We start from the raw sequence: 26895 nt of genomic DNA, 5'->3' as shown, positions 1-26895 counted from the left end.
AAGAGAAGAGGACCCATAATCCTTCCCTGAGGAATTCCCACCGAAATGAGACCTTCATCAGAGAAGCAATTTCTGCCCTCATACTCAAATTTTACTTTCTGTTTTCTGTTTGATAGGTATGATTTTATCCAATTATAACCTGGCCCTCTAATGCCATACCTGTAAAGCTTTTCCATTAGTATTTTGTGATTTAAAGTATCAAATGCCTTGATAAATCTAAAAACATGCCCATGGATATATCTTTGTTTTCATAACCCTCATTTATCTTTGTTATAAAATCATAAATGGCAGTCTCTATAGATTTTCCCTTAAGGTACCCATGTTGTGCATGGCATAACAGTTCCTCACTATAGAAAACATTGAGAAGCCTGACACACATGACTGTTTCAAAAACCTTAGAGAATGATGGTAAGAGGCATATCGGACGATAATTTTCTAGTAAAGTGGCATCACCTTTTTTATACACTGGTTTTACTACAGCTATTTTTAAGTTGTCGGGAAATATCCCATTTATGAAGGTATTGTTCATTATATGACATAATGGTATATTATTTTTCAATTTTCTAATTAATTCAATTACTTCATTTATAGTTACTGGCGTTAGAAAAAATGTTTTGTTAAACTGTATTTTGGTGCTGAATTCTATTTTTGGTATATGTTCTAAAAGATGTGTAGCAGCATTTAAAAAATATTCATTAAAATTATTACTTACCATGACTGGATCTCCTAGTATTGCTACATTATCATCGATAGAATTTACCTGTGTGATTTCTTTAACGATTTTCTATAGATTTTTTGACTTATTTTGACTATTATATATTTCTTGCCCATACTGCATTTTTCGTGAATCCACAAGCATTTTATTATACTGACGTTTTGTTTGTTTGTACCCATCTTTGTAATGGTCATCTACTCTACTTAATATTAGCAAAAGGTCTAAGCGACTTTTATATTGATTTATTTCATTTGTATTATAGATAGTATTTGATACGTTTTTTATGTTTATTTATATTTTTTTCTGGAAAGCATTGGTCAAATAACAAAGAAATGATTTTCATAAATACAACCCATTGCTTTTCTATATCCCAATTTGGTACTGAACAAAGCTGCTTCCAGTCTTCATCTTGCAGCTTTTGCCTAAAATTTTCTTTACTGTGGGAATCAAAAATTCTTTTCCTAATTTTTATATTTTCTTTTTTGTTTACATTAATACTAAAAGTTATTTTTTGACCAAGATGATCAGAAATATGAGTATCTAATACTTCTGCTACATAAAGTTGTAGTTTGTAAAAATGTTATCAATGCACGTCTTTGTAGCTCTACATATGCGAGTATATTCAGAAACTGATGGCAATATATTAAATGTTTGTAATAAATAGAGAAAGTCTGCTCTATCTTTAGTTTGACTCCTCAAATCTATATTAAAATCACCTGCAATAAAAACTAGAGAGCTCTACCTGAAAGCACACAAGACTTTGGAGTACGATATATGCAAAGAATTAAAATTTTGCAATTTAAAAAACACACTTCTACACATGAACATTCATATGTTTTTGCCTTAGCACTTACATCTTTTCTTATCCTCCATGATAAGCTTTCTTTTATGTAGATTGCTGTGCCCCCATGTTCGCTTTCATCTCTACAGAAAGCAAAAACTAATTTGAAACCCATAAAATTGTGATTTTGTAATTGGGTATTGGGTTTCCAATGTTCACTTAAACAAACTGCGATGCACTCTTTATGTTGTAAGATTTCTTCTTGGATTGTATCCATACAATTTCCCACTGATTGAGCATTTTGATGGATGATACTGCTCTTTATAACTGAGGATCCTCCTATATTGGTGGCATCCTCTTTTTCATAAAAAACCTCGAGACTACTGCTCCTTTTGGCCAAGCTTCTCGTTTCCATGCTTCTCTACAATCGTCTTCTCTGATGGTAACTTTCATTGAGGCATAATGTTCGGGGTGGGATGATAAATGCTCTTCACATTTTACGCCTGGGAAATTTGGCTCCAAAAAGGCCGTCAGTTGCTCAGGTTTAGTTCCTGGAGTAAGCCTAGTGACATGAAATGATATAAATTTTGGAACTGCTTGAACCTGGGAAGTATTTTCATTTCAGCCCACCACAAAACTACGGGTTCTACGTTTGGCTACTTGCCACTCATTATCTTTATTAGGTGTGCGTACCTGAACCCCTAATTGTTGGATATCTTGCATGTTATTTGTAATCTGTGCCTGTAAAACTGCACTGTTTACTTCTTGCTGAGTGAAAACTTTATTTTGAGGGTTATGTTTATGTACTTTATTTATGGGTTATGTTTATACTTTATTAGATATGATATCCTGAATAATATGTACTATTTGTTTTTTAGGTACTGCGATAGTCGGCGAAAAGTGTTATTAGAGCATGTTCACGAAGGATATGAAAAAGAATGGTGGGATTACAATGAATAAGCGTCTACAAATTACATCCGTTCCGTAACTAGTATTGTAGTATGATAGATCTTATATCTAGTTACCTTTAAAAAAGGAAGAAACAAAATACGGATTTTATTTACGTAGTGTAATTAATTTATCTACGTTTTGTATTTATTTTTTATAGCCTAATTTTGGAATATTTATTTTATAGGAACGCAAAATATACCTCAGTAGATCGGAAAAATCTGGAAATCATATTTTACGTTCGAGCCGGACTTTAGCGTTAATGGTACTCATTAAAACGTGAGTCATGCTAAGTGATTTTAATTACTGTATAAAGTGCCTCGAGGCAAGTAGTCAAGACTACTATAACATCGTTATTCTTGAATTACAAAAATGTATCAATATAATTTGATAGAGCTATTTAAACTCATTAAATTTGTAGGGAAAAATTTATAGAAAAGAGACTTAAGATAAGTTGGCCCAAATTACATTTTCGTACAGAAATTTTGTGAATTGTGTGTTTTGTGATTGTTATGCGTCTTTTTATTTTTACTTATGTGCTATTGTTGTTCTCCAACTGCTCCGAAATCGTTGTTATTGGTGGTCAGATCATCAACATTCTCTGCTCTTTTATGTGTGTTAATCGACATATATTTGGTTTTATTTCATTTAGGTTTAGATTAATTTAATTTGTTGTTTTGTAATGATGTTTCCTGAGGTATAAGTCGTAGTTTGGAATTATTTCTTTACATTTCGTCTACCAATTTCCATATTATTAGTTTTTGCAAACTGAGACAGTTTACGGAAGACAGTTGCGACTGTTGCCGCATCGCCTTGTTGTCTATAATCAGGATAAGGTATAAATAACTTGAATATGATTTTTTTATATGAATTTTATTTTATTTTATTTTATATGATTTTTATAATAGCTGCATGACACGTTGACTACCTACTAACTAGGTTATGTTAACTCGCGTGCAGTTAATATTATACAAAAGTTGTAACATGCCGCAATTTAGGTTACAACACATGTACATATATTAAAATGTCTGCCTGAGGCATACACGTCTTATTTTTGTTAAATCCGTGTTGTCAGCGTATGCTTAAGTCTGAACAAATCTATTAAATATAGTTCCTCTTCTACCTATATTGTTGTCTCGAATAACGTTTTGTAAGGTTATGTTAAAGTGTTGAGATGCGAACCCGTGTCTTAATTAACTGTGTTTTTAAGTTTTTAAAACACAACTGCTGTGGACTGTTATTGATCTTAAGGCGTAAGAAAGTAAAATATCGTGAATCTACTTTAAAATTAGCATATTAAAAGGAAGTACGTGTTAAATTCAGAAAGTACAAAAAATGTTTTTCCTATAAAATTAAGAAAACATGGTAGTCATCTCTGCTAATCACCATGCAAATGAGTCCAAAAATTATACAGCTAGTTGGTGTATGTTTTATGATACAATTGAAATAATTTTTTTCTTTTTCAATACGCACAGCAACTTCACGAACTCAATACTCCATGGAGGTCGAATACGATTTTTTTTGCTACTGGAGTAAAAGCACATTGATTTACTTCATTGTGGTTTGTTGTTTTGAACCGTTTAGCTAAACTTCTTCGTTCTGCAGTAGGAACAACTTCTGCAATAAACCTATGTGGCTGAAATATTTAACAGTAATTTAAATCTACTCTGATTTGTGGTAGCATGGAGAATTTGTAACGCCTTGTAGAAGATCCCATTCAAAATAAACAATAATTATATACTATTTTCAAAGTACATACAAGTATATTTTTCAATTAAAACACTTCAATTGGGGGGGTTAGAAGTAAAAGGGTCTAAGTGCACTTTTCTAAAAATATACTCAAAGTACAGACTCGCATACTTAAATGGTATTATAACTTGGTGGTAAAACGATTCAAGCATATTTCTTTCCTACAGTCGCCATCTATCGCCATTACATTTAATTTATTGAAAACATTGCAGTTTGCATTGGTAGTAAACATATTTAGGTGCGCTTGAACCTTTTTACCACAAAACTATTTTTCTATTCTGTAAAAACACATGTAAAACACAGGAATATTTTCAAGTAAATAAATATTAAATTTGTGTCGAATTTTAAAGACTAATTAAGTAATATGCAACGTTCAAGTTGTAGTCAAAAAATTGTTGAAACACAAAAATATCTTAGGTGACATGGAACTTAAACCACAGACAGACAAATTAAACCCAAAAACACGTTGGTTAGGAAAATTAAGGGAACTTAATGCATATAAGGTATTATTTATATTTGGGTTTATTTTTTATGCCTTCTGATTGGTGTTTCATTGAAAGGCCTAAGGCAAATTTCTCATCCCAAGGCAAATTTCTAGATCACTGCCACGCACCAGCACTAGGGTTTTCTATAAAATTCAATATTTCGTGTTTGTTGCAGAAGATTCTGATCCTTTTCAAACCGACGACGATTCAGATTATATACCGGATAAAGAAGAACAAGCGGATGGTGACACAGAGGTTGACTAGTTTTTCTCTGAAAACAATGACCATTTACATATTACTCGTGAAACAACAAGTAAACGTAAGCGAGACCGCAAAATTTGAAAGACAACATAGCAAAGAAAATGCGAACTGAAGGAAAGCGTATGTCGGACGAAAAAATAAACCACAGAAAGCCAAAGAACTGAAAGTCTATAACCATTTATGTCGATTTCATTGCAACGAGAACATTAATGAAATGGAAAGATATTCCAAACATTTTATGAATTACCTTCATACGATCTGCAAACAGCGTTTCTCTCCGCCTGTATAAAAAAGGTTGGCCCAGCAAGATACAATGAAGAAGCTTCTAAAAAGAAAAACTACAGCACCATAATAACTCTGCTCGGAAAACGTGTCTGCAAAACGTTTTTCTTACGTACTTTTGGACATTTCTGTGCGCAGATTTCAGGTTGTTCAAAAATATTGGAATTCGGAATGAGTGAACCTGATAAAGAAGGAACTCCCAAACAAAATTAAACAATCATCCAAAAATATGGTGATTTCCCACATTAAGTTTCCAAAGTATTAGAGCCATTATTCGAGAAAAGACAATCTCAATATTAAATACCTTGTTGTCGATTTGAATATTAGTAAGATGTATAATGTATATAACGAATTTTGTAATGAACAACAAGAAGAACCTGTAAAATAATCATATTATCGATTTGTCTTCAACACAGAGTTCAATTTGAAATTTTACAAGCCTTATAGTGATCCATGTAATCACTGTGACAATTATCAGAAATTGATAAAATATTCTGAAAATGAGGAAACCATTTCAAACGCTAAACGGGATTTAGAACTACATTAGAGAAAAGCTAAGAAAGCAAAAGATTCTAAAACATTAGATATTGAAAAACACAAAAATGTTAAGAATACTGTTATGATTTGCAACAGACATTGCCAACACCACTAGTAACTACGTCCAGGGTATTTTACCTTCGTCAACTATGGACGTACAATTGTTTTATATACAACTTACTTACTGGACAAATTCACATGTTTTAATCGAAAGAAACAATTGCAGCAAGAGGTTCCAAGGAAATAGGCTCATTGTCTGATAAAATTTATCAGGTGTCTACCCCCCAAGGTCACAAAGATAGTTGCATATAGTGACTCTTGTGGAGGGCAGAATAAAAACAAAAACTTTTGCAAACTGTTCTCCTTCATCGTTCAAGCTACTCATATCACCGAGATCCATCACAAGTTTCTGGAACCTGGTCATACCTATATGGAGTGTGACCGCAGTTTTGGTTTCATTGAAAAGAAGAAACGACAAATTCTTACAAGTTTTTGTTCCAGCAGATTGGGAACGTGTTATAAAAAATACAACCAAGTTTGTAGTTTACAACATGGCGGCAGAAGATTTTTACTTGTTTTCGATTCTACATGAAATAATGAAAGATCATAAAAAGAATTCTGTTGGTCAAAGAATACAATGTCGCAGTATTTCGTGGTTGGCATATTTTAAGACAGAAAAACTGGCTTTCAGGTACAAGCATACTTTAAACCAGGATATTGAGTTTTGGATGTGGGAAAAGCACAAACTGAACGTCTATCTTTTCAGCTCTCCAAACGCTTTTAATAACACGACGCTACCAATTAAGGATGCCAAATATAAAAATCTACAAAAAGTCTATTGGACTACATTCCCTTATGTCACCACTCCTTTTTACCGAAATTTGAAATATACTGGAACATCAACGGCAGATGCAAAATTGAAATTAGCAGAATCAGCTGCCAGCAGAGGCGACGCCGACGGGAACGATGCCGAAGAAGATATTTTTTTTAGAGTCGGATTACGAATGGTACTGTACTTAAAAGTTTGCAAAATAAAGTTTAGTTGAATACTTAAAAAATGATTAGTAATAGCCAACATCTGCACTTGAACCGTTTTACCATTAACATTTATAAACACCATGTCCCGATTCAAGTACATTTTTTCAAGAATTGAAAAAAAGGAAGGATATAGTAAGAGTAATAATATACCCTTATAATAATAATATAAATGGCAACATTTTAAATTTCACTCCAACTGTAACTATAATTGAACTGCTACTTATATACTCCACTACACTCTAGATTTCCATGGAAAGGGCGAAGAATGAGAAAACCATACAAATTCTGAGGCCTACCGCTCTTGACCACGCCTCAGCGAGAGTCATCTAATAATCTTTTAAATTCATTCGCTTAACTTAGCATAAACAAAACATATAAACTGGAATATTTATTTGAAACGCAGAATATCCTAAAAGCGGTTTCGATCAAAGAAAATACCAAGGAAATATAAACTACTCTAAAAATGGTTTATTTTACTCGGCGACGCTAAGATGAATTGGAAGAATTCCGTATTTTAATACGTACGAATGGAAAATGAAACACACTAAAATATTCTTCGATTGCTTTAGCAAATACGAGGGGATTTCAATACATATTTCAAAGAATTTGCAAATGCTACAAATCTGATCCGACCAATGGGAGATAAAAAATCGAAGCTGGACAAATCTTGGGAGAGGTCAAACATCAAACTGGGCTTCAGGTTATCCTGGATGATAACAATATGTATTCTTTATATTGCTGAATACAGCAATAGAACGGTGATTATCTCACTTCACAAAGACTGTCACATAGCATTTTAAGCTTAAATCACCTTTTTTTTTATCAAAATTCATGAAATTAAGCCAAAATTTGCGGGTTTCGAAAACCATGTTTCCTCCTTCAGACCCCAATTTGTTCTCTGACTACTACACTATCGAATTCCCGATGACAAAATTCTTCATGACTTCAACAATGAAATCGACTGCTATCGCGACAGGTCCATCTAAAAGTGGCATCATTTCCAAAAATCAGCATAAACATAAGCCGATCAAAATCAAAAGAAAAAGCAATTTGTGTTATTATAAACAGGGTAAAAATGTTTATATTATCAATCGCTTCTTCTTCTTCCTCTTTATAAGCAATTCTGCTGGTTCATTGGCGGATTAATACCTCTATGGAAGTTTCATCTTTTGCGAGGTCGTCCGATACTTTTTCTGCCGATTGGTCACTTATTTCTTACTATTTTGATGACACGGGGCTCCTCTATTCTGCTTATGTGGTTATTCCACTCTTATTTCTATTTTGTGTCCATTCACTTATACACTGTACATTACATTTTCTTCTAATGTCTTCACTTTTCTTTCGATCTCTCAGCGTATTTCCTGTAATTCTTCTCAGTACTCACATCTCTGCAGTTTCCAGTAGCCTTTGCGTTGTGGCTGTGTCGGGTCTTGCCTCTAAGGTATATGTCATTATTGGTCTTGTATTGGCTTTATAGAGGGTGGATAGAATCTAGGGTGGATAGAGTCACGAATGTCGAGGTGTTGAGAAGAATGGGAAAAGATAAAGAGGTTTTAAATACAATTAAAGTCAGAAAACAGCAATATCTGGGACATGTCATGAGAGGCGAGCGTTATAACTTGTTGCAATTAATAATGCAAGGATAAATACAGGGTAGAAGGAGTCACGGAAGAAGACGCATCTCCTGGTTAAACAATTTGAGAGCTTGTTTTAATTCCACTTCTGATGACCTCTTTAGAGCAGCGGTATCGAAAGTGCGAATTGCCATGATGGTTGCCAACCTTCTTAGACGAGATAATACATGAAGAAGAAGACTGGCTTTAAATTCTTGTCTTAATCTCAGTGTTAATGTGTCTGTTTTGCCATATAGTGTTATTAAGGCATCCTACTAGTTTATATGCTTTTTGTACTTGATCTCTTCTTTGGTGTCTTCTCTATCCAGGTCTCCATAGCTAGACAGTGTAATTCCCAGGTATTTTATTTCCATTACTTGTACAATACTGATGCCATAAATTTCTATTTTACTGGTTGGTTTTTCCTGACTACTATTGTTTTAGTTTTCTGAGATGAGATTGTCACATTTAATTATTTTGCTCTTATGTTAAATCTGTGGACCAGTCTTTGCAGACTATCTTCATCTTGGGCTATCAATATTGCGTGGTCTGCGTAACAGAGTATTTTGATTTCTTTGTTTCCCATTATGTATCCTCTTCCTTTGTTAACGCTTTTGATGATTTCATCGATGATCAAATTGAAAAGCATGGGGCTCAATGAATCCCCTTGTCTTATTCCGCTGCTTATTTCTATAGGTTCTCTAAGTTATCCATGTATTCTGACTTTCATTTTGTGTTGTTTTCTATTATAGTGATAACTTCTCTATTGTACAGCAGATGGATTACATCTTTGAGTCTTACTCTATCAAACGCTTTTTTTCAATCAGACACAGAAATGCTGGTCTATTATACTCTTGTGATTTCTCAGTAATTTGCTTTATAACGAATATTGCACCTGTACACGATCTTCCACTACGAAAACCCTGTTGTTCATCTGCAAAACTTATCCTCTGATTTATTAGCACTTATAAAATTTCAGTTGTAAGTTTTAGCGTAGTATTTAACAAGTTTATACCTCTGTAGTTTTCTGGCTGTTTTTTATCTCATTTTTTGAATAGTAGAATTAGTTCGCTCGTTCTCCAATCTTCCGGTATTGTATTGTGTTTTATAATTTTATTAATTAATGTTGTTAATTAATTAATTATATATAAATATAAATATATGAATATAAATCGGAAATCAAATTCAGGATTCAGCCTAAATTTGGGCTTTCTAAAAGTTACAAAGCAAGCAGACGACAAATGTACTGAAATCGTTTTCACGAAGGGATTTCTGTCTAGACAGATTGGCATGACGTGGATACAATTATAAATCCCCATGTCTGCTTGCTTTGCAACATTTAGAAAGCACAGATTTAGGCTGAATCCTGAATTCGATTTCCGATTTATATTCTAAATAAATTATTTTATATTGGGAGTAACTGTACTTGCTAACATAGTCTTATTATAAAATTTTGATCCTACTCCAACCTGTTACCAGATTGACTTGAGCTGTATTGTGTACTAATTTTCGCGAAATATCTATACAGAAAAAATTAAGTATGCCTATTTTTACATTTTAGCATGATTTAAAAATAATTTTAGAAGATAAAAATATGGTTTTCCAGATTTATTTATAACTAAACCAATTTTTCAGGACTGTTTTAAGAAAACCGTTTGTTACTGTTTGTCTAAAACGGAGCATCACCTTTCAAGCATCTTTTTACAACATACCTAAAGAATATTTTAGCTGTCAACTAATTTTGTTTTCCGTCGACCGTCCATTTATGATCAATTTTAACACCCTCAAAATCATTACCACAAAATGACCCCTAAATTAATTAAACGCTCTGTAATTGGCAGTGACCTGTGGTGTAGGCAACCAAACATATACCTATTTATATTCCCACTAAAAAATTTAAAATGAAGTAGCCGCTGTTAGTACTATCTGTCATTGTATGTCATTATTTACTTTATTGTTTAAAATTCTGTGTATTTGAAAAATCAAAAGATGGATTTGACGAAGAGTTTAATTTAACTCCACCAGAAGTGGCAGAAACTGCAAATGAAATATCTTTCAGTTTACTGCCTGAAAAAAGCAGAGTGTTGTATGAAAAAACATACGCTGAATTTATTGCATGGTGTGACGAGAGAAAAATAATACGATATTCAGAATCTGTATTGTTGACATATTTTTCAAACATTGCCGAAAAAGGACTAATAGCAAGTTTGTGGCCCAAATATTCGATGCTAAAATTAACCTTAAGTTTAAAATCAAACATTGATATATCTAAATATAATAAGTTAATTATATTTATCAAGAAAAAAGAACAGGTTATGTACCAAAGAAATAAAAAACACTTGAAAAAGAACAAGTCCAGAAATTCATCTCTGATGCTCTAACGACGTGTTTCTAATGATAAACGTAAACCAGTAAATTAAGTTTATATATTTAATACTCGTATTTCATACAATTTCATTTTGTAGGTTGCATTGATTTTCGCAGTGGCTGGTGCGTTAAGAAAGGACGAACTATTGAAATTAGAAACAAATAACGTTCAAGACTTGGAGTCAAAGTTTCTTGTCGCAATAAAAGTATCAAAAACACACACAAAAAGAATATTTACCATAGTAGATAACGAAGCAAATACCATTCTCAATGCGATCAAAAACTATATTTCTTTAAGACCGGCACACACACCACATAAACGATTTTTCATTTTTTATAAAAATAACAAATGTTCCACACAGCCAGTTGGCATAAATACGTTTTCCAAAAATTCCTTCCGTTATTGCTAAATTCTTAAAATTAGAGCACCCGCATCTCTACACTGGGCATTGTTTTAGACGTTCCTCTGTCTCAATACTGTGTGACAGTGGTGCAGACTTTTCAGCTATGGTGCAGACTAGGTGACTGGAAATCGACTGCTGTAGCAGGTTATATAGATAATTCTATGCAGAATAAACTTGAGACGGCTGAAAAAATCTTGGGACAAAATACCACTAAACCTTGTCAAAGTACTTCCTTTAGCACCACCGCTTCTTTTTCTATCACAGAATTTACAGAGGTCCAAGAAGACAAATATAAATTTGTCAAAATGCTATACAGCAGATAATCATTTATCAATACCTTCCTTTAATTTCAGTAATTGTACTATTTCGAATATTAATGTTTACAATAATAAAACTAGCACAAAGGAAAATTAAACTTTCAATAAAGTTAATGAAAGCTGAAAAAATTGTTGTTTATCGTTAAGTAAATAAAAATTTAAACTAAGATATCATTATTTTTGAAAAGTACGGTCGACGGAAAAGTTTTGTAACGAACTCGTGAATTATCAATTGTTAATTGTGAAAAATGTCTCAATTGTTAATCGCCCTTATTAATACACTTGTTGGTTAAATAACTATTAACAGAGAATCTATGAGTTACATAACTTTATCTTTTAATAATTGATTGACTATCGGAATTTAATGATGAACTAAAATTTTTCGCATTTCCATATTTTTTTACTAAAGAAGCATTAAAAATGTTTTTTTTAGACACAAAGGGTTTTTTTAGCTATGGGGTTAAGATGGATTAAAACTTAAGTGAATTGTGATTCATAAGTCGAGATATTAACATACCTACAGGTTTTTATACACAGTGTAAAAATTAGCAAATCAAAAAGTTACAAGAAGGTAGCATACGTGAAAAAGTAAAAATGTAATACATATAATCTATTCTAGGAAGTTATTATTGTGAATACAATTAACAACATTCATGTTACATACGGAAACAAGGATCTGAACACATTAGTCTAAATATAAATCGACTATGTAATAATTGTTATGGTTCAAAAGTTATTGCTTTGTGGCACCAAAGTTATTGCTAGTAAAATGTTACAAGTTTTAATTGAAATTCATCCAATTTTGACGTTGACATTTTCGCAGCAGAGTTGCCGTATAATCGGGATAGGAGGGAATGTAGGGAATTATGAAATAATGCAATGTATGTCTTACTCACAGTATTTTAGCTTCGTTTACATTACACAAAACTTGTGATGTTAGTAAAATTTTCGCATAGCAACTCTGGTAATACTACCAACAGTTGCTGTTGGTATTATTCCACTCCATAAATTAAAGATGAATTGAAGTATTGTTTTTCAATATTTAATGTTTTTTGAGTTGTGCTGATGTAGCCAATCAGCCAACTTCACCACCAAAAGTTAAAAATAAAAAGCAAGTATAAAGACTTATTTTTGTCATAGGTATATTTAAATTAGAGGTGGGCTAAATATCACTACCCTGTGATTAGAAAATAACAATTATGACCTGTGAATAACAACAAAATAATACTGTGACTGTGATTTCGGTCTTATTCTATGTCTGTAGTTATTCATCGCTAAAACGTGATATATGTCACGTTCTCGTCTCAGTCGCAAAGTTGTGAAATGAGAGACGTGTAAGAGGATAACGAGATGGAGGTTGTAAAGTGTCTTTCTAATAAGGAATGCAAAGGCAAAGATAATAATACTATATCGTCATTGAAGAAATATGAACATGGCTAGTTTAGTGTATATTTGTAGTGGGCAGTGATGGGTTATAATACATTACATCACATTTACATTATAAAAAATTGAATTTTTAAACATATAAAATTGTTTTGTTTTTTGTATACTATAATTACCCGCTAGATTTATAATTTTAAACAAAAATAGTTTTTTCAACAAATTTATTTTGTTATTTACTTTATATTGTGTATAACTGTTATTTTTATAAAATAGAAACAATGAAAAAAAAACATCAAATTATTTATTAATGTAAAATTATTTTCACGAGTTTAACGCGTTCTAGCAAACCCAATTTTATAATCGTGACCGAGACAGAATAATAACATGTGTAGAAGTTTATGATGGATAATGGCAACACTTTTTATTCGTAGTTTAACATACGCATACGACTATTTGGTTGCTCTGTTAAATCACAATTAAGGTAAAAATCACAATGAATAAAAAATCACGAACACAGTTATACCTGTGATTACAGAACCAGTTTAGCCCATCACTAATTTAAATGTAACAAACTCCAAAGGATTAGTTTAATCCAAACATTTTCGGTTCGATCAGACCATCTTGATTATAACGTGCGGGTAACCAGATAATAAAGGTTTAAAAACCTTTGTTACATATATATATATATATATATATATATATATATATATATATATATATATATATATATATATATATATATATGTATATATATATATATATATTTAATGCATAAACACTTAAAAAAATGGAGTGTAGTGTAGAAAAGTAGTTATAGTCCTACCAGAGATCTAAGAGAATCATTAATATTTATTATCGATAGGCAAGATATAATCCAATTGAATACGTAATACAAATCGAAAATAAAAGTACGATCCTGTCCAGAGGCGATCCCCCGCTGCCTTGCGGTAGACACTTATTGATAATAAATATTAATGACTCTCTTAGATCTCTGGTAGGACTATTACATACAGTCGAAATTGAAGAAATAACTAAAGAGCACATGTACGGTATGTTGTGTAATACATCTTTTTGTATGCGCTAATTTGCTCCTTGGTAAAGGAGGAAATGACCGTTCTTGCTAGATCTTCTTCGTCTTGAACTATCACAACTTGGTTACTTGCGAAACTTAGTGTGTATAAAAGCTGTTTCTGACTGGTATTCCCATATCTTCAGATTTCTTTGCCCTTGGTTTTAGAACTTCCTCTATAAAGATTTTGAACAGGGTAGGAGATGTAAGGGATTTTTGTAGTAAGCCTTTTATGGTTTTGAATTAGTTTATTGCAGTTTGGAGCATTTGATGTATGATTTTGTGCAGTTTTTCCGTTCCATACTAGGTTAGCTTATTTACTATTCCTCCTGGCCCCTATGATTTTTTATAGTTTTTAGGGCTTAATTTACTTCGCTTAATGTTAGTTAAATCTTCTATTTATCTTGTTGCTGCTGTTCTGTGTCTTTCTATAAATTTCGGGTACTTCGCTCTTTATATTAGTCTCCCCATCCTATTGTTTATTGTATTTGGACCTTTTCGTTGGTATTGTGTCTTAAGGATTTCAGTATTTTCCAGGATTCAGATTTTCTTGTTCCGCTCATATATTGTTCAATAGGCGCGCAGGTTTCTTGCTTTTCTTCGTTCTTTCCTTTTGCTTTTGTTCGTTTTACTTCTGTGTTCTTTCCCTTGTTCATTTGTATGTTTCTGGTGCTTCGGCGCTTATACTTTACATGTACAGAATTTTCTTTTATTCAGTGCATTTTTGAGTTTCTTCCTTTATTGTTGCTTTGTGCTTATTATAACTTCTAACACGGCTTTGAAAGATTTAAAGAAAGATCATGTCAGTTTTGATAGTTCTCATAAGTCATAGTTCCATTTGCTACTTAAGTTAGCTCCACGGTACTTACAATTTTCAACCCGTTTTATTGTTTGATTATTTTTACCTGAATTTCCATAGTGGGCTTTCTACTGATTATCATCACCTTGGTCTTTCCCATGTTGATATGAAGTCCTACTCCTCACACATTTCAGATACTACTCACAATTTTCAGACCTCAGATTTCTCAAAATTTATTTCATGGGAGCTACTGATGAACAAATCGATCAAAGTTGATTCAATACCAGGATTAATCGAGAAGTTGTAGCTGCATTACAAAATTTCTTCGATCAATACAAAGAATTAGTTCGACTGTTCAGAACGGCACTCGAGCGAAGCCAGCTGATGATTACGTTGTTGTCATTAGAGCAGATAAAACACCAACCAATGAAAGACAATACAACGCACCAACAATGAATGAAGTGGCGATCGTCATATCCGATAAAAAATTTAATTGACGTGATATGCTCAGCGAGTCTTTGAAACATATAGTTTATAATATTCATTTCAATAACAATTTTATTTTAATAAGGAAAATGGTTATCATTCCAACATCAGAATAATAAATCCACAACACAGCAGAATACTAAAAAGAAAGTCAGTGCGATGACAAATATGGATGAATCTTTAGAGCGTAGACAGCCACAGTTTGAAATTCCTGTAATTGTTCCGTGAGTACGTTGTAGATATGTATGAAAAAATCGATCAACTTCTAATTACGCGATGCAATTGCTACGATGGCAATACCAATGATCTTTGAGAATGGTTATATTACCGGCTACCGCAGTAATTCTCGGCAAGCTCAGGGCACATGCATGAATTCGAACAAGATGCAATGATTTTGTGTTTTTGGAAAATGACGCTATTGGGTATATTCGATTGAATGAAAGAAAACAGGATTAGCGCATGTACCAAATTACACCAGACAAAATTTATGAAATCATTTCAGCAGAAATACCAGATGTCGGCATTGATCCAAGTTTATTCGAAATTGTTATTAAAGACATGATTTTGTACATGATCTATGTTGCGCGATTGAATGATAGAAAATGCACAAAACGCTATCCAAGAGACTTAAACTTCGAAACTATAACTGGAAATAATGGATATTTACTGTATCATCCACTATCCACTGAAGATGGATGAATTAATCACTTTAAAAGTGTGCAACGATGACATTGAAGTCGATAATCGTTGGGTCGTACCATATTCTCCATTACTCTCAAATATTTTCAAATCATACATCAATGTAGAGTATTGCAATTAAGTGAAATCGATCAAATATATTACAAAAGAACGCGATATGAAAGCGAATTTTTGGAGTTGGAAAAGCATCTACACAAATAGATGAAATCGAGCTTTATCAATTTTCGCTTTGCGTCTCTTTGCATTTCCATTTCATGAACGTATCAAACAGTTGTTCATTTGGCAGTACATCTTGTAAATCTATAGCTCGTGTTGTTTACAATAGAAAATATACATACAAGAGCAATTTCTCTACCGCAAATAACCAAACACTCTTAGATGTGGATGATTTTGAAAATTAAAAAATCTTCTGGAATTCTGCAACACTTTTGGATGGTAGTGGAGTAGTGTATTCGTGCAAATTACAATAATGTATGACGTCCATTGAGTTGATACAATCAAAGAACATGATGCCCCAAATTTCCTATAGTCTATGCAATCGAAAAATTGTCTTAACTTCACGAAAATTCAATTTACAACAAAAAGGAAGCTCAAAAGGAACAGTAATTGTGATATTAAATTGTTATAAAAATTCGTTATATAGTTAATTATGACTAATTTTTCTGAAAAAATTTCCCTTTTTAAATAATTACTACACTAACTTTTATATAATTTTAATTATTTATACACTAATCTTTTTGAAAAATATAAATAAAAATATATAAATTAAAATAATGTCGGCTGAGTAGCTCAGTGGGTTTGCAGCGTTAACTTTTTTGTGAACAAAATAGTGTTGTGAACAATATGTGTTGATATAGTGTTAGTTTGTTCGAGACCCACTCTAGCCAGACATTTTTTATATAGCATAAAATACAAATTGGGTAGGCGACTTTAAGTTGGAATTTGCGGCCGAAGACAGGCCTGTAGCACTGTTATATTATTATTATTAGAAAAAATAACGTACAAGTAAACAATGTGAAATGTTTTCAAATATTTATATAAAATATTTTCTGATCACATTATAATTTTGTGCTGCTTGGATTATTGGAAACTGATGATTTCTGGTTTGAAGTACTGTTGACTTTAGTATTTGAGTAATTTAATAGAGAGTTTTACGAATATACGTTTACTTATGTAAGCTGTGAGCACCATGGCATCTAGTAATAATTACTATAAACGTTGAACATTTATCCTATTTTAAATGTACTTTGGAAATACTTTAACATTAATAATGTAAAAATTCGCTGGACTCAGTAATTTTACAGCATATTAAACTAAGAGCTTGACCGCGAACCAGTAGTAGTGCCCAAAATAAATGGGAAAGTTGCCACAGCATTCCAAAAAAAAATAAAGCAGTTAGTCTAGGATGAAGTGGGGTATCTGTGGACGGAATATAAAAAGTTTAATTTTGAAGTTACTTATGAAGTTAATTGGGTTTCAAACCACTTTCTTTTTGTTTGTATATGTATTAGTACATATACAGAAACTTAATAAACACGAAATTTTATATATTATAGGCGACTTCAGTGCAAAAATTGGGGGAGGTCAGAGTGTAGGTCCTTATGGTCTAGGACAACCAACGATCCAGGACAGAGATTATATGAATTTTGTAAAAAATTTGTACTGGAATCAAACTGCTATCGTAAAAATTAGAGACAACTACACCGATGAAATCTCCATACAACGAGGAGTCTGACAAGGTTGCATTTTGTTGTTAACACTGTTCAATGTTTACTCGGACCAGTTATTTAAAATGTCACTTGGGAGATAACCATATAGAATAAAAATCAACGGGGAACTACTTAATGTGATTAGATATGCAGACGATACAGTAATTCTGTCAGATAATATTGAAGGTCTCCAAAATCTGCTTGATCGTAAACAAAACCAAATTTTTAGTGGTTAAGTCGTGACCCACATCCCAATACAAAGCTTCAATTAAACGGACTCCAAGTTGAGAAAGTTCACAAAATGACATATTTGGGAACTGTGATAACGGACCAACTAGATCCAGACATAGAAATAAAACGTAAAATAGCAATGACTAAAACTACTTTTATGAAAATGAAGTCATTTCTTTGCAATAATAATCTCAGTTTAAAACTAAGACAAAGAATGGTTAAGTGCTATGTTTGGTCCGTACTTTTGTATAGTGCAGAAGTGTGGACGCTAAAAGTATCGATCATGAACAAAATTGAAGCATTGGAAATGTGGGTTCATAGACGAATGCTAAAGATACCTTGGACAGCAAGGAAAACTAATGAAGAAGTACTAAGGAGCGTCAACAAAGATAGAGAACTGCTAAAGACTGTTTAAGATCGAAAAATGTCTTATCTGGGACATATAGTAAGGGGAAGTCGATATAAAATATTACAACTGATCCTTAAAGGCAAAATAGAGGGCCGTAGAGGTGTAGGAAGAAAACAAGTTTCTTGGTTAAAAAACATTCGTGAATGGACACAGATATCAAATGCAAGACAATTATTCCGTATTGCAGAAGATCGAGAAGCCTTCGCAATGGTGATCGCCAACGTCGGCTAATTCTGATATGGCACGCGAAAAAAAAGATGTATTAGTAATCTGTTAATATGATTTCTTCAATAGAAGTTGAAAAATAAATTCAGAGAGAAGAGTATTGACATTCTTCTTTCCCATTTAAGGGTCCACAGTTACCCGTTAATTTAGGGTAACTGTGGACCCTGACGAGGAGACTGTGGTCTGCTTGATAAACTTCACTTTGTAGTTATTATAATGAAAGGTGTAGCTGTGGTTTAAAATAAAAGCAACATCAAAAATGCAGAAACGAAAATTTTTATTAAAAACCATGAAACAACAAACAGTTAGGCAATATTTTTGAATCTCCTTAAATCCTCACAAAACGTAACGACGTTTTCATCTTCTGATTTTGGGTCGTTCAGTATTCCTAATATATATTATCATAAGCGAACAAGAGAGGCTCGTTTTCCCCACGAAATTTGAAGGCATTCCCCACCAAACATCGTTTCAAACATTTGATTATCACGACTCTTTTTACTGCATTAATTTGACATATTAGTCCAATCGAATGAGTAACTGCTCGTTTGTTTATTAGTACCACGACGTATATTCCTGGTATTATATTATCGTCAGTGGGTTCTTGAACTTGAAGTTCCGCACCTTCTTCCATATTGTCATTTGGAGCTTCATATGAGTCATCACTCTCTGCATAAACGACTTGTTCGGAATTTTCATCTTTACTACTTAATTTTGATTGTTTCTTGAATGTATTCTTCGAAGCTTTTGTCTTAGTTTTTGATAACTGTAGGTGTTTTAAATAGGTTTTAGTTGTGATCACCTCAGCAACATCTATTCTTTTCCTCTTTCTTTGATCTAGCTTCGGAGAAGGTTTAACCGTTGCTAGTAGAATGTTCTCCCAGGATGCAATGGAAGTTGATGCAGTAGAATTCTGGCTTTCTGTAGTAGAGCTGCAAGAGGTTGTACATGGGATCGTAGTTTGCTTACCCGTAGAACTTTGCTCGTCAGTGATAGTGTCGGATGTTTTTCTCTTCATAATATCGTTTTAACTTTTCGGGATCAAACTTTGATAATGGAATCTCGATTTAGAGGAAAATACCTGTTTTTCTAAAGCCATTCACCACAACAGGTTCTCAAATACTGCGCCAAGCTTTTCCCAAAAGGTTGGAAAATTCGCATTTTGTTAGCTATTTTCCTAAATTTTTGCGCAGCCAATCTGTTAACAAAGCATCCCATGAAGACTTAAGCCCCTTGAAGACAGACACATCCAAAGGCTGCTATATTGCAGAATTATGTGACCATCGTAAATCAAAAGAGCAGGCCTTTCAACTCAATTTTTCAAAAAAACATTTTTGAACCATAGAAAAAATACTTGTTCAGTCATCCAACCATTTTCTGATACGTAGTAAGATGTCTCTCGATACTCATCTGTACCAAACATATTGTCCCATAACCTTTTGCCCTTGTGGAGGACCATAGGTGGCAATATGGATCCGTTGGCATTAGCACATGCCAAAACTGTTGTTGTTTCCGTCCTGAGCCTGCAGTTTGCCTTTGTGCTATTTCTCCGATTCCAGTTACAACCTTAGTACGGCTGGGGTAATAATTAAAAGCCGTTTCATCTGCATTCCATATCCTAGCAGGGTATTGTTGAAGTTGTAAATTATTCATAATAGTTTCCAGTTGATCAAAGAAATTATCACTTATTACTTCAATTATCTCAGGCTTCTTAATAGAAAGTCGGTTGCGTTTTGAAAAATTCAGAAACCAATCTTCACCAGGCTTCCACTCTCTAAAGGGCGTTTCCAGATTATTTTGCTGAACATATGTACTGTACAGTGTTGAGTATTTCTTTGCGAGATAGTCCAAACCCCCACTTACTCATAGTTGTTATCCGAGAAGTTTCTAGGTTAGTTTGTTTATAAGTCAAAATGTCTTCATCTTCTTTAGAAAGGGCAGTTCTACCACCTCCAGTCACACCTGTAATAGATTTTCATTGTTTAAAAAGTAAAATCTAGTAGGTACCTAATTTTGTTATTACCTTGTGCATGTCCTGCCGCTGGTCTACCTTTCCACCCATTCACTTTTAATCCGAGTGTCCATTTTGGTACGTCATGCTCCATTACAGCCTTCTTTAGTGAAGATTTTCCCAATTTCACATCTCTTATAGCCAGTTCTAATGCTTCTATTGAATACCTACTTCCGACACCACGATTGATAGTCTTTTTAATATATTTTCTTGACACATTTTGCACCCAAAGAATAAGTTATAAACAAAATAACTTAAAAACTTTTGGAACCACAGTTCCCCCGGTATCATCGTCCATAGTAGCACCGATCATGTGTCATGTCTGTTTACTTTCAGAAGCATTTATTGAAAATTAGCACTGCTTCTGTGCTGAATCAAGTTTTTCAAATTTAACTCAAATACTACGCAATTTACTTAGATCAAAACATGACGGTCAGAGTTTTAGTTGCTAACTGAATTTTTATTTTGGTAGCTGATGTCTCAAGAATTTGTCACTAGTTACTACCAGAGAGATTAAACCAGTATGTACTGTAAATTTTATAATATCTTGTTAATTAAAAAAAAAAACAGTTACCCTAAACCACAGTTACCCCATTTCACCCTATGTGATATGATATCCCTGGGGAAGTATGTATAGTGTTAGGAAAAACAAGTACAAGCTAGTTAAGTCTGATAGTCCTAGAGACAAGTCTTATAATTATCTCTAGTACAAGATTTGATAGATCCAACAATCAAATTAATGAAGAAGCAGCATGTTACAAAAAAAAATCAATTTATAAAATAATAAAAATGTTACTTGAGTGATAATTTTAAATTCTTAAGTGATAAAATAAGTGAATAACATTTTGATCTTATATTCTTATTCTTTATGTTCGAGATTGGATGTCATAAAGGCTATTCTGACCCTTTTACAGCTATTCTAAACAGTTCATTTGTGGGACAGCCAGCTACTCTCTTAGGTTTCCCATTCAGAATATTTTTCTGCGACCTGATTTTCTTCTTCTTTCAACCTTTCCTTGGATTATATTTTGCAGAAATGTGTATTTTTGTCTCCTCATTAAACGGTCCAAATGTTTCAGTTTTCTCTAATTATTATCTTTAGTATTACTTTCTAGTTTTTATTCATCTGACATAGTACTTCTTCATTGTGATTATGTCCACTCAACTTATTCTCAATATTCGACGATAGTGCTACATCTCGAAACATTCAATGTTTTTATTTGTTCTGCTTCGGGAATCCATGGTTGTACGCGTACAGTAAGGTACTAAATATATAGGATCATTCATATATATGTATTCAGTCGATTTTTGTAATTTGTTTTTTCCATCTCTGTTCGTAATTACACCGATCTGGCTTTTCTTCTGGATTCCTGTTATCTCTTTTACTTTTTTGGACATATTAAAGGTGTCATATTTTTCCATTTCTTAATCCGTACTTCGCTGGTGTCTTTTATTTTTCTATCTTGTACGTCTGTGGATAGTTTTTAATTTCTTGCCTTTGGTCCATAGCTTCAATATCTCTTGTGTTATCCACACTTTATTTCTCTTGTTTGATATTTATTACACAGTACTTTTATCGGTGTTTTTATACAATTTAAATTTTCATATATTTCTCTAATACTGTTTATGTGATCTTGTATGTTAGTGAGGTCTTCGTTAATTTCTTTCTCTATATCTTGTCAGATGTTCTCATTTCTCAGTTTATCTAAGTATCATGATTTTACAATAGGTTTTCTGATCTTATTTAGTTTAGGTTCGATTACAGAGACTGCAGGATTTGGTCTGAACCAAGATCGACCCTCTTTTCGTACAGTGTTCCTAAAGTTTCAAATTTTTCTTCATGCATACCGACACGTTTTAATATCTTTTATGAACCATTCCTGATAAAATTAGACTGTTGTTAATAATTTAACTAATAGTCATTAAATTTACATAGTAGGTTTAATGCCCTAACATTTTTGTCTACCATGCATACCATCACGTTTTAATTCTTTTTATGAAGCATTCCGAAGAAGATTAGATTGCTGTTTATGCTAAACATGACCAGATTGAGAAAACGTTCACAGCGTCTCAATGAAAAATGCAACACTTTAAGATTTTCCTAGTATAAAAAAGTTCGTTATGACATTCTTAAGTAATCCACGAAGTTGCTTTGATCTTTCTTCTACTTAGGTTAATAGACTGTAGATTAACACTTCAAAAGTATGTACTTTAAAATGTATAATAGTATACCCAAGCTGCCATTATATTAAAGAAAGCCTAGGTTAATTCAAAAGATCTTTAGACAGATTGTTTCCAAGGTAAGAGAGCAGTGATAAACATCAGATTGAAATGTTTATTGTAACAATTGAATTTTTTTATGACAGCGGTTTTGATTTGAAAGCCTGATTATTAAATAATTTTTCTGAAATAATGTGATGTTATCTTTTAAGATATTGTAAAATATTTGGAGCAGTGTATGAATGTTTATTTTTCAGGCAGATAAGAGGCATTTTGTTTGAATTTTGTTGATTTGTAAATCAACCAATATGAATAATACATATTATCATTTGTAAGTTATATATAAAATTAGGACTAAAATACTCACTCGTATGAGCAGTTTGATTTCACTACCTCGGCAAATACGATTTATGTACGTTTTTCTGTAAAATGTTACACAATTTGTCCACTGTATCGACACTGCTTTTACACATATTATTTTTCATCATACAAAATTAAAACTAAACACTACAGCTTTTATATAGTCGAATCAATGTGGAGGAAAACAGGTTAATACCTCTAAATTTTTTATAACTGAATCGATTTTGCTAATAATTTGCAATTAGGCTTATTTAATCCCTTATTTTTTTTTTTGAGGCGAAAACCACCCCTTACTGAAAAAAAAATGAATATTAAAGCATTTTATGGATTAAATTATGCAATTAAAATATTTTAAATTATAATAATGAATATTGTGTACATTCTTCACACTTGAACAATGTTAAAAACCACCCCTTTTATTGAAAATAATTGTAAAAAATCGTTTACCAGGTTCAACCGTTTTTGCAGTGGACTTATATCATCTACAATGCAATTATCTGCTTATATAAAATAATTTTTGTTAATTGCAACACTTCAATTCTTAAAAGTTACCCCCTATGTCAAAAATATATAAAAACATCTTTGTCAACCAGTTCAAAAGTTTTAAATATACATTTATATTCAAAAATTCCTTTCTTATCAATAAAAATAATGTGTAAATAAGAAAACCTTAAAACCTTCTTCTAACTTTTACTGCTTGCTCAGTATAAAAATAAGAACACTGTCTAACGAAGCTCTAAATACTCTGATCACGAATATCAATGACAAATTTTATTCCAACTTACCGCTTTGTATTATATCCAACTGTAACTCTCTTGTGTAATATTTCTATAGTTACCATCTTACAGTGATTGATCTAATACACTGCCACCATGTGTATGCCAAGCCCCGCTGTATTCTCATTTTCATGTAATATGGTATTCTTTCGAATATGTCTGTCTCTATCCTATATTCTCAAAAAGTTGAGTGAAATTGATATTCACGCGTTATAATAGAGGTGTTTCTATGACATTTATATTAATGCGTTATAATAGACGTTTTCCTATATATAGCTATTTGTGTTAACATATATTTACGTAGGTGTTTTTTCCATCATACGGTTTACAAAATTTATTTTATAAGATTTGGATTCTCTGAATTGCATGTACTGTACTACAGTAAGTAAGCGTTTACTACATACACCACTACTCTTCACGGACGAGTTCATTCAAGTTGCAACGCATATTCTGCAAATTTATCTTATTAAATATGGTGAGAATTGATAACTTTTGTAGTTGATTGTTCTGATCCAGAAGAGGTTATGAAGTTGGTAAAAATTGACATGACGAAAGCTGACATTGCTTGGTTAGAAAAACTTATCAGGCGCAATAAATAAAAATATCTTGTATACTACAACTTATGTAGAAAAGTCAATGAGAATTTGCTGGACTGAGAAAACCTCTGCACACTTATTTCACAAAAAAGCCTACACACAATAAAATACAAATTCAATAATCATTAATGTGCTTAGAGGTTAATACACAAAAGATCAATAATCTGTTATTTTTAAAAATGGTTCGAAATAGCTCCAACTATCTAATATAATTCTTCTAATTTATTAGTGATGACATTTTCCCGTTTTATGAACTTTTCAACATCTTTTAGTACAATCCTACAAACAGAAAAACAAAATAGGATATGAAGGCTATGGAGTAATAGCCTTTACCACAACAAAAAGGATAGTCACAAATTGTTTTCTATTCTGATTACTGTTTTTTTCTATTCTGAAACATTTAGTACATATAATCATATAATAATTTGGATATGTATTATTTCAGTCTTGTATTCATCCTGGTGTGATTTAGGAATATTTAAAAATTATTATAGTTAATATTAAATTATCTCTTACACGTGTTACTGGGTCTACCCGTCATCAGAGATACTTGTAAGAAGACTAAAACCAAATCAAAACGCACCGACTAGTATGGCAATTATATGAAAATAATTACCAGAGTTTGCTTTTAGCGACCTCTAACGAGGGAAGATGAAGTGAAAGTCGATAGCAATTAAAGTAAATTGTATACCCAAGCTTAATCAAGCTATTCAGAGCGACGCTAGGAATATTTATATTCCACTATGCATCAACAATTTAGCCATAAATCACCATCATTTTTATTCACTAGGAAACTAAGTTCCTGTAGTTGGCTGTATACCATGTATCACAAAAAAATTTTTATTTCAAAATTTTTAGTAAAAGGTATAAATAAACTACCCAAACGGGCTATATCACAAATACAGCACGTTTTCGGAATGTAAATTCCATCATCAGTGTAACAATGCTCATAGCATGTGCACTTTGTTACACTGATGATGGAATTTACATTCCGAAAACGTTCTGTATTTGTGATATAGCCCGTTTGGGTATTTTATTTATACCTTCTACTAAAAATTTTGAAATAAAAAATTTTTTACCATCATTTTTGTACTCATTTCGTCGAATAAGAACGATAAACAGAATAAATATATATAGACGGTTGCGTTTGGATTTAATTCGAGTCACTTACCATTCTCTTACACGTGTTTCTGTGTCTACCCGTCATCAGAGAGACTTGTAAGAACACTAAAACCAATATATATATATATATATATATATATATATATATATATATATATATATATATATATATATATATATATATATATATATATATATATATATATACCGTGTATATTATAAGTAACCGTGTAAATGTTTCATCATCACTCTAGGGATGAAGTTGTTTGGAAATTTGGAAATAAAATTAAGGGGATATCTGCTATACACATTGTAAATCATAATGTAAATAAATAACTAAAAAACTTTTAATTTTTGGCTCTTTAATTGTAAAATTCAGCATTCAAGATTCATGTTTAAAAGGTTGTTTAGTTTTTGTTTACATTCATTTTAAAAAGAGAGATCTATAAAAAATAATTAGATGACAAATGAAAATGTATAAAAAGCTTCTGTAAATGTAGAGAATTAATATATTGTAAATTTGTAATATTTGTTTTTATTTTTGAGTTTGTGAAATGATTGTAAATATTAAACTTTTAAAAATAGAATTTTATCGTTCATTTTGAATTATTTACCTAACATATTTTATTTTCAGATTTAGATAATGTTCTGGTATCATTATCACAATTCATATCGTTTTAACATGTTAATGTCACAACATGTTAATTGTAGCACGGAGTTACTCCAGAATAAAATCGACGTATATTGGAGCAAATCCTCTAATACTTTCGTTTTATTTCTCTAAGAAGTACCGCGAATTTTATTACAAAGTCACGTCTATCTCATGATGGATATTACTACTACTAGTATTGCTACATTACGAATGTTGCAACTATTACGAATATTAATAATCTCTTCTCTAGCGATATATGTATTTGCACATATCTTCTTTAACCCAAATATGTCTGTAGTTAAAATTAGTATCTACACAATAGGACAAACATGAAGAATGTCCTAAAATGAGATAGAGAGTATAACATAGATTGCTGGTTACAAAATATGAGAGCTCTTACCTGTAATATAAGAATGTCTTAAACACTAATGGTTCAAAAAGCTATATAAAGGTACAAAACGGTTTATTAAAGAGAAAAGGAGAGAAAAACAAATATCATAAATAAAATCAGTACAAATACATACAGAACTAAACAAAATTCCTACTACTAAATACTACTTACTAGTAAACAAGTCTCTGAAAAGTGTATGTGCACTATTGTCTATCCAAGTTATTATCACTAAGATTTTGAATGTAAAAATGTACCAACCACGT

General features: G+C 32.1%; 1 protein-coding gene across 1 annotated transcript in view; it reads left to right on the top strand.

The window, feature by feature from the left end:
* LOC140452327 (E3 ubiquitin-protein ligase ariadne-1-like) overlaps positions 1 to 26115 on the top strand; it is a 64609-nt gene extending 38494 nt beyond the window's left edge. Inside the window, exon 6 of the mRNA XM_072546514.1 lies at positions 2375 to 26115. Within this exon, the coding sequence (XP_072402615.1) occupies positions 2375 to 2456 (82 nt within the window). The 3' untranslated portion in view covers positions 2457 to 26115. The remainder of the gene's footprint in view (positions 1 to 2374) is intronic.
* Positions 26116 to 26895: the final 780 nt, after the last annotated feature.

This window comes from Diabrotica undecimpunctata, chromosome 10 (genome assembly GCF_040954645.1).
Source record: "Diabrotica undecimpunctata isolate CICGRU chromosome 10, icDiaUnde3, whole genome shotgun sequence".
Classification (NCBI taxonomy): Eukaryota; Metazoa; Arthropoda; class Insecta; order Coleoptera; family Chrysomelidae; genus Diabrotica; species Diabrotica undecimpunctata.
The sequence above is the reverse complement of the archived record's forward strand: the minus strand, read 5'-3'. Positions and strand labels throughout refer to the sequence as shown.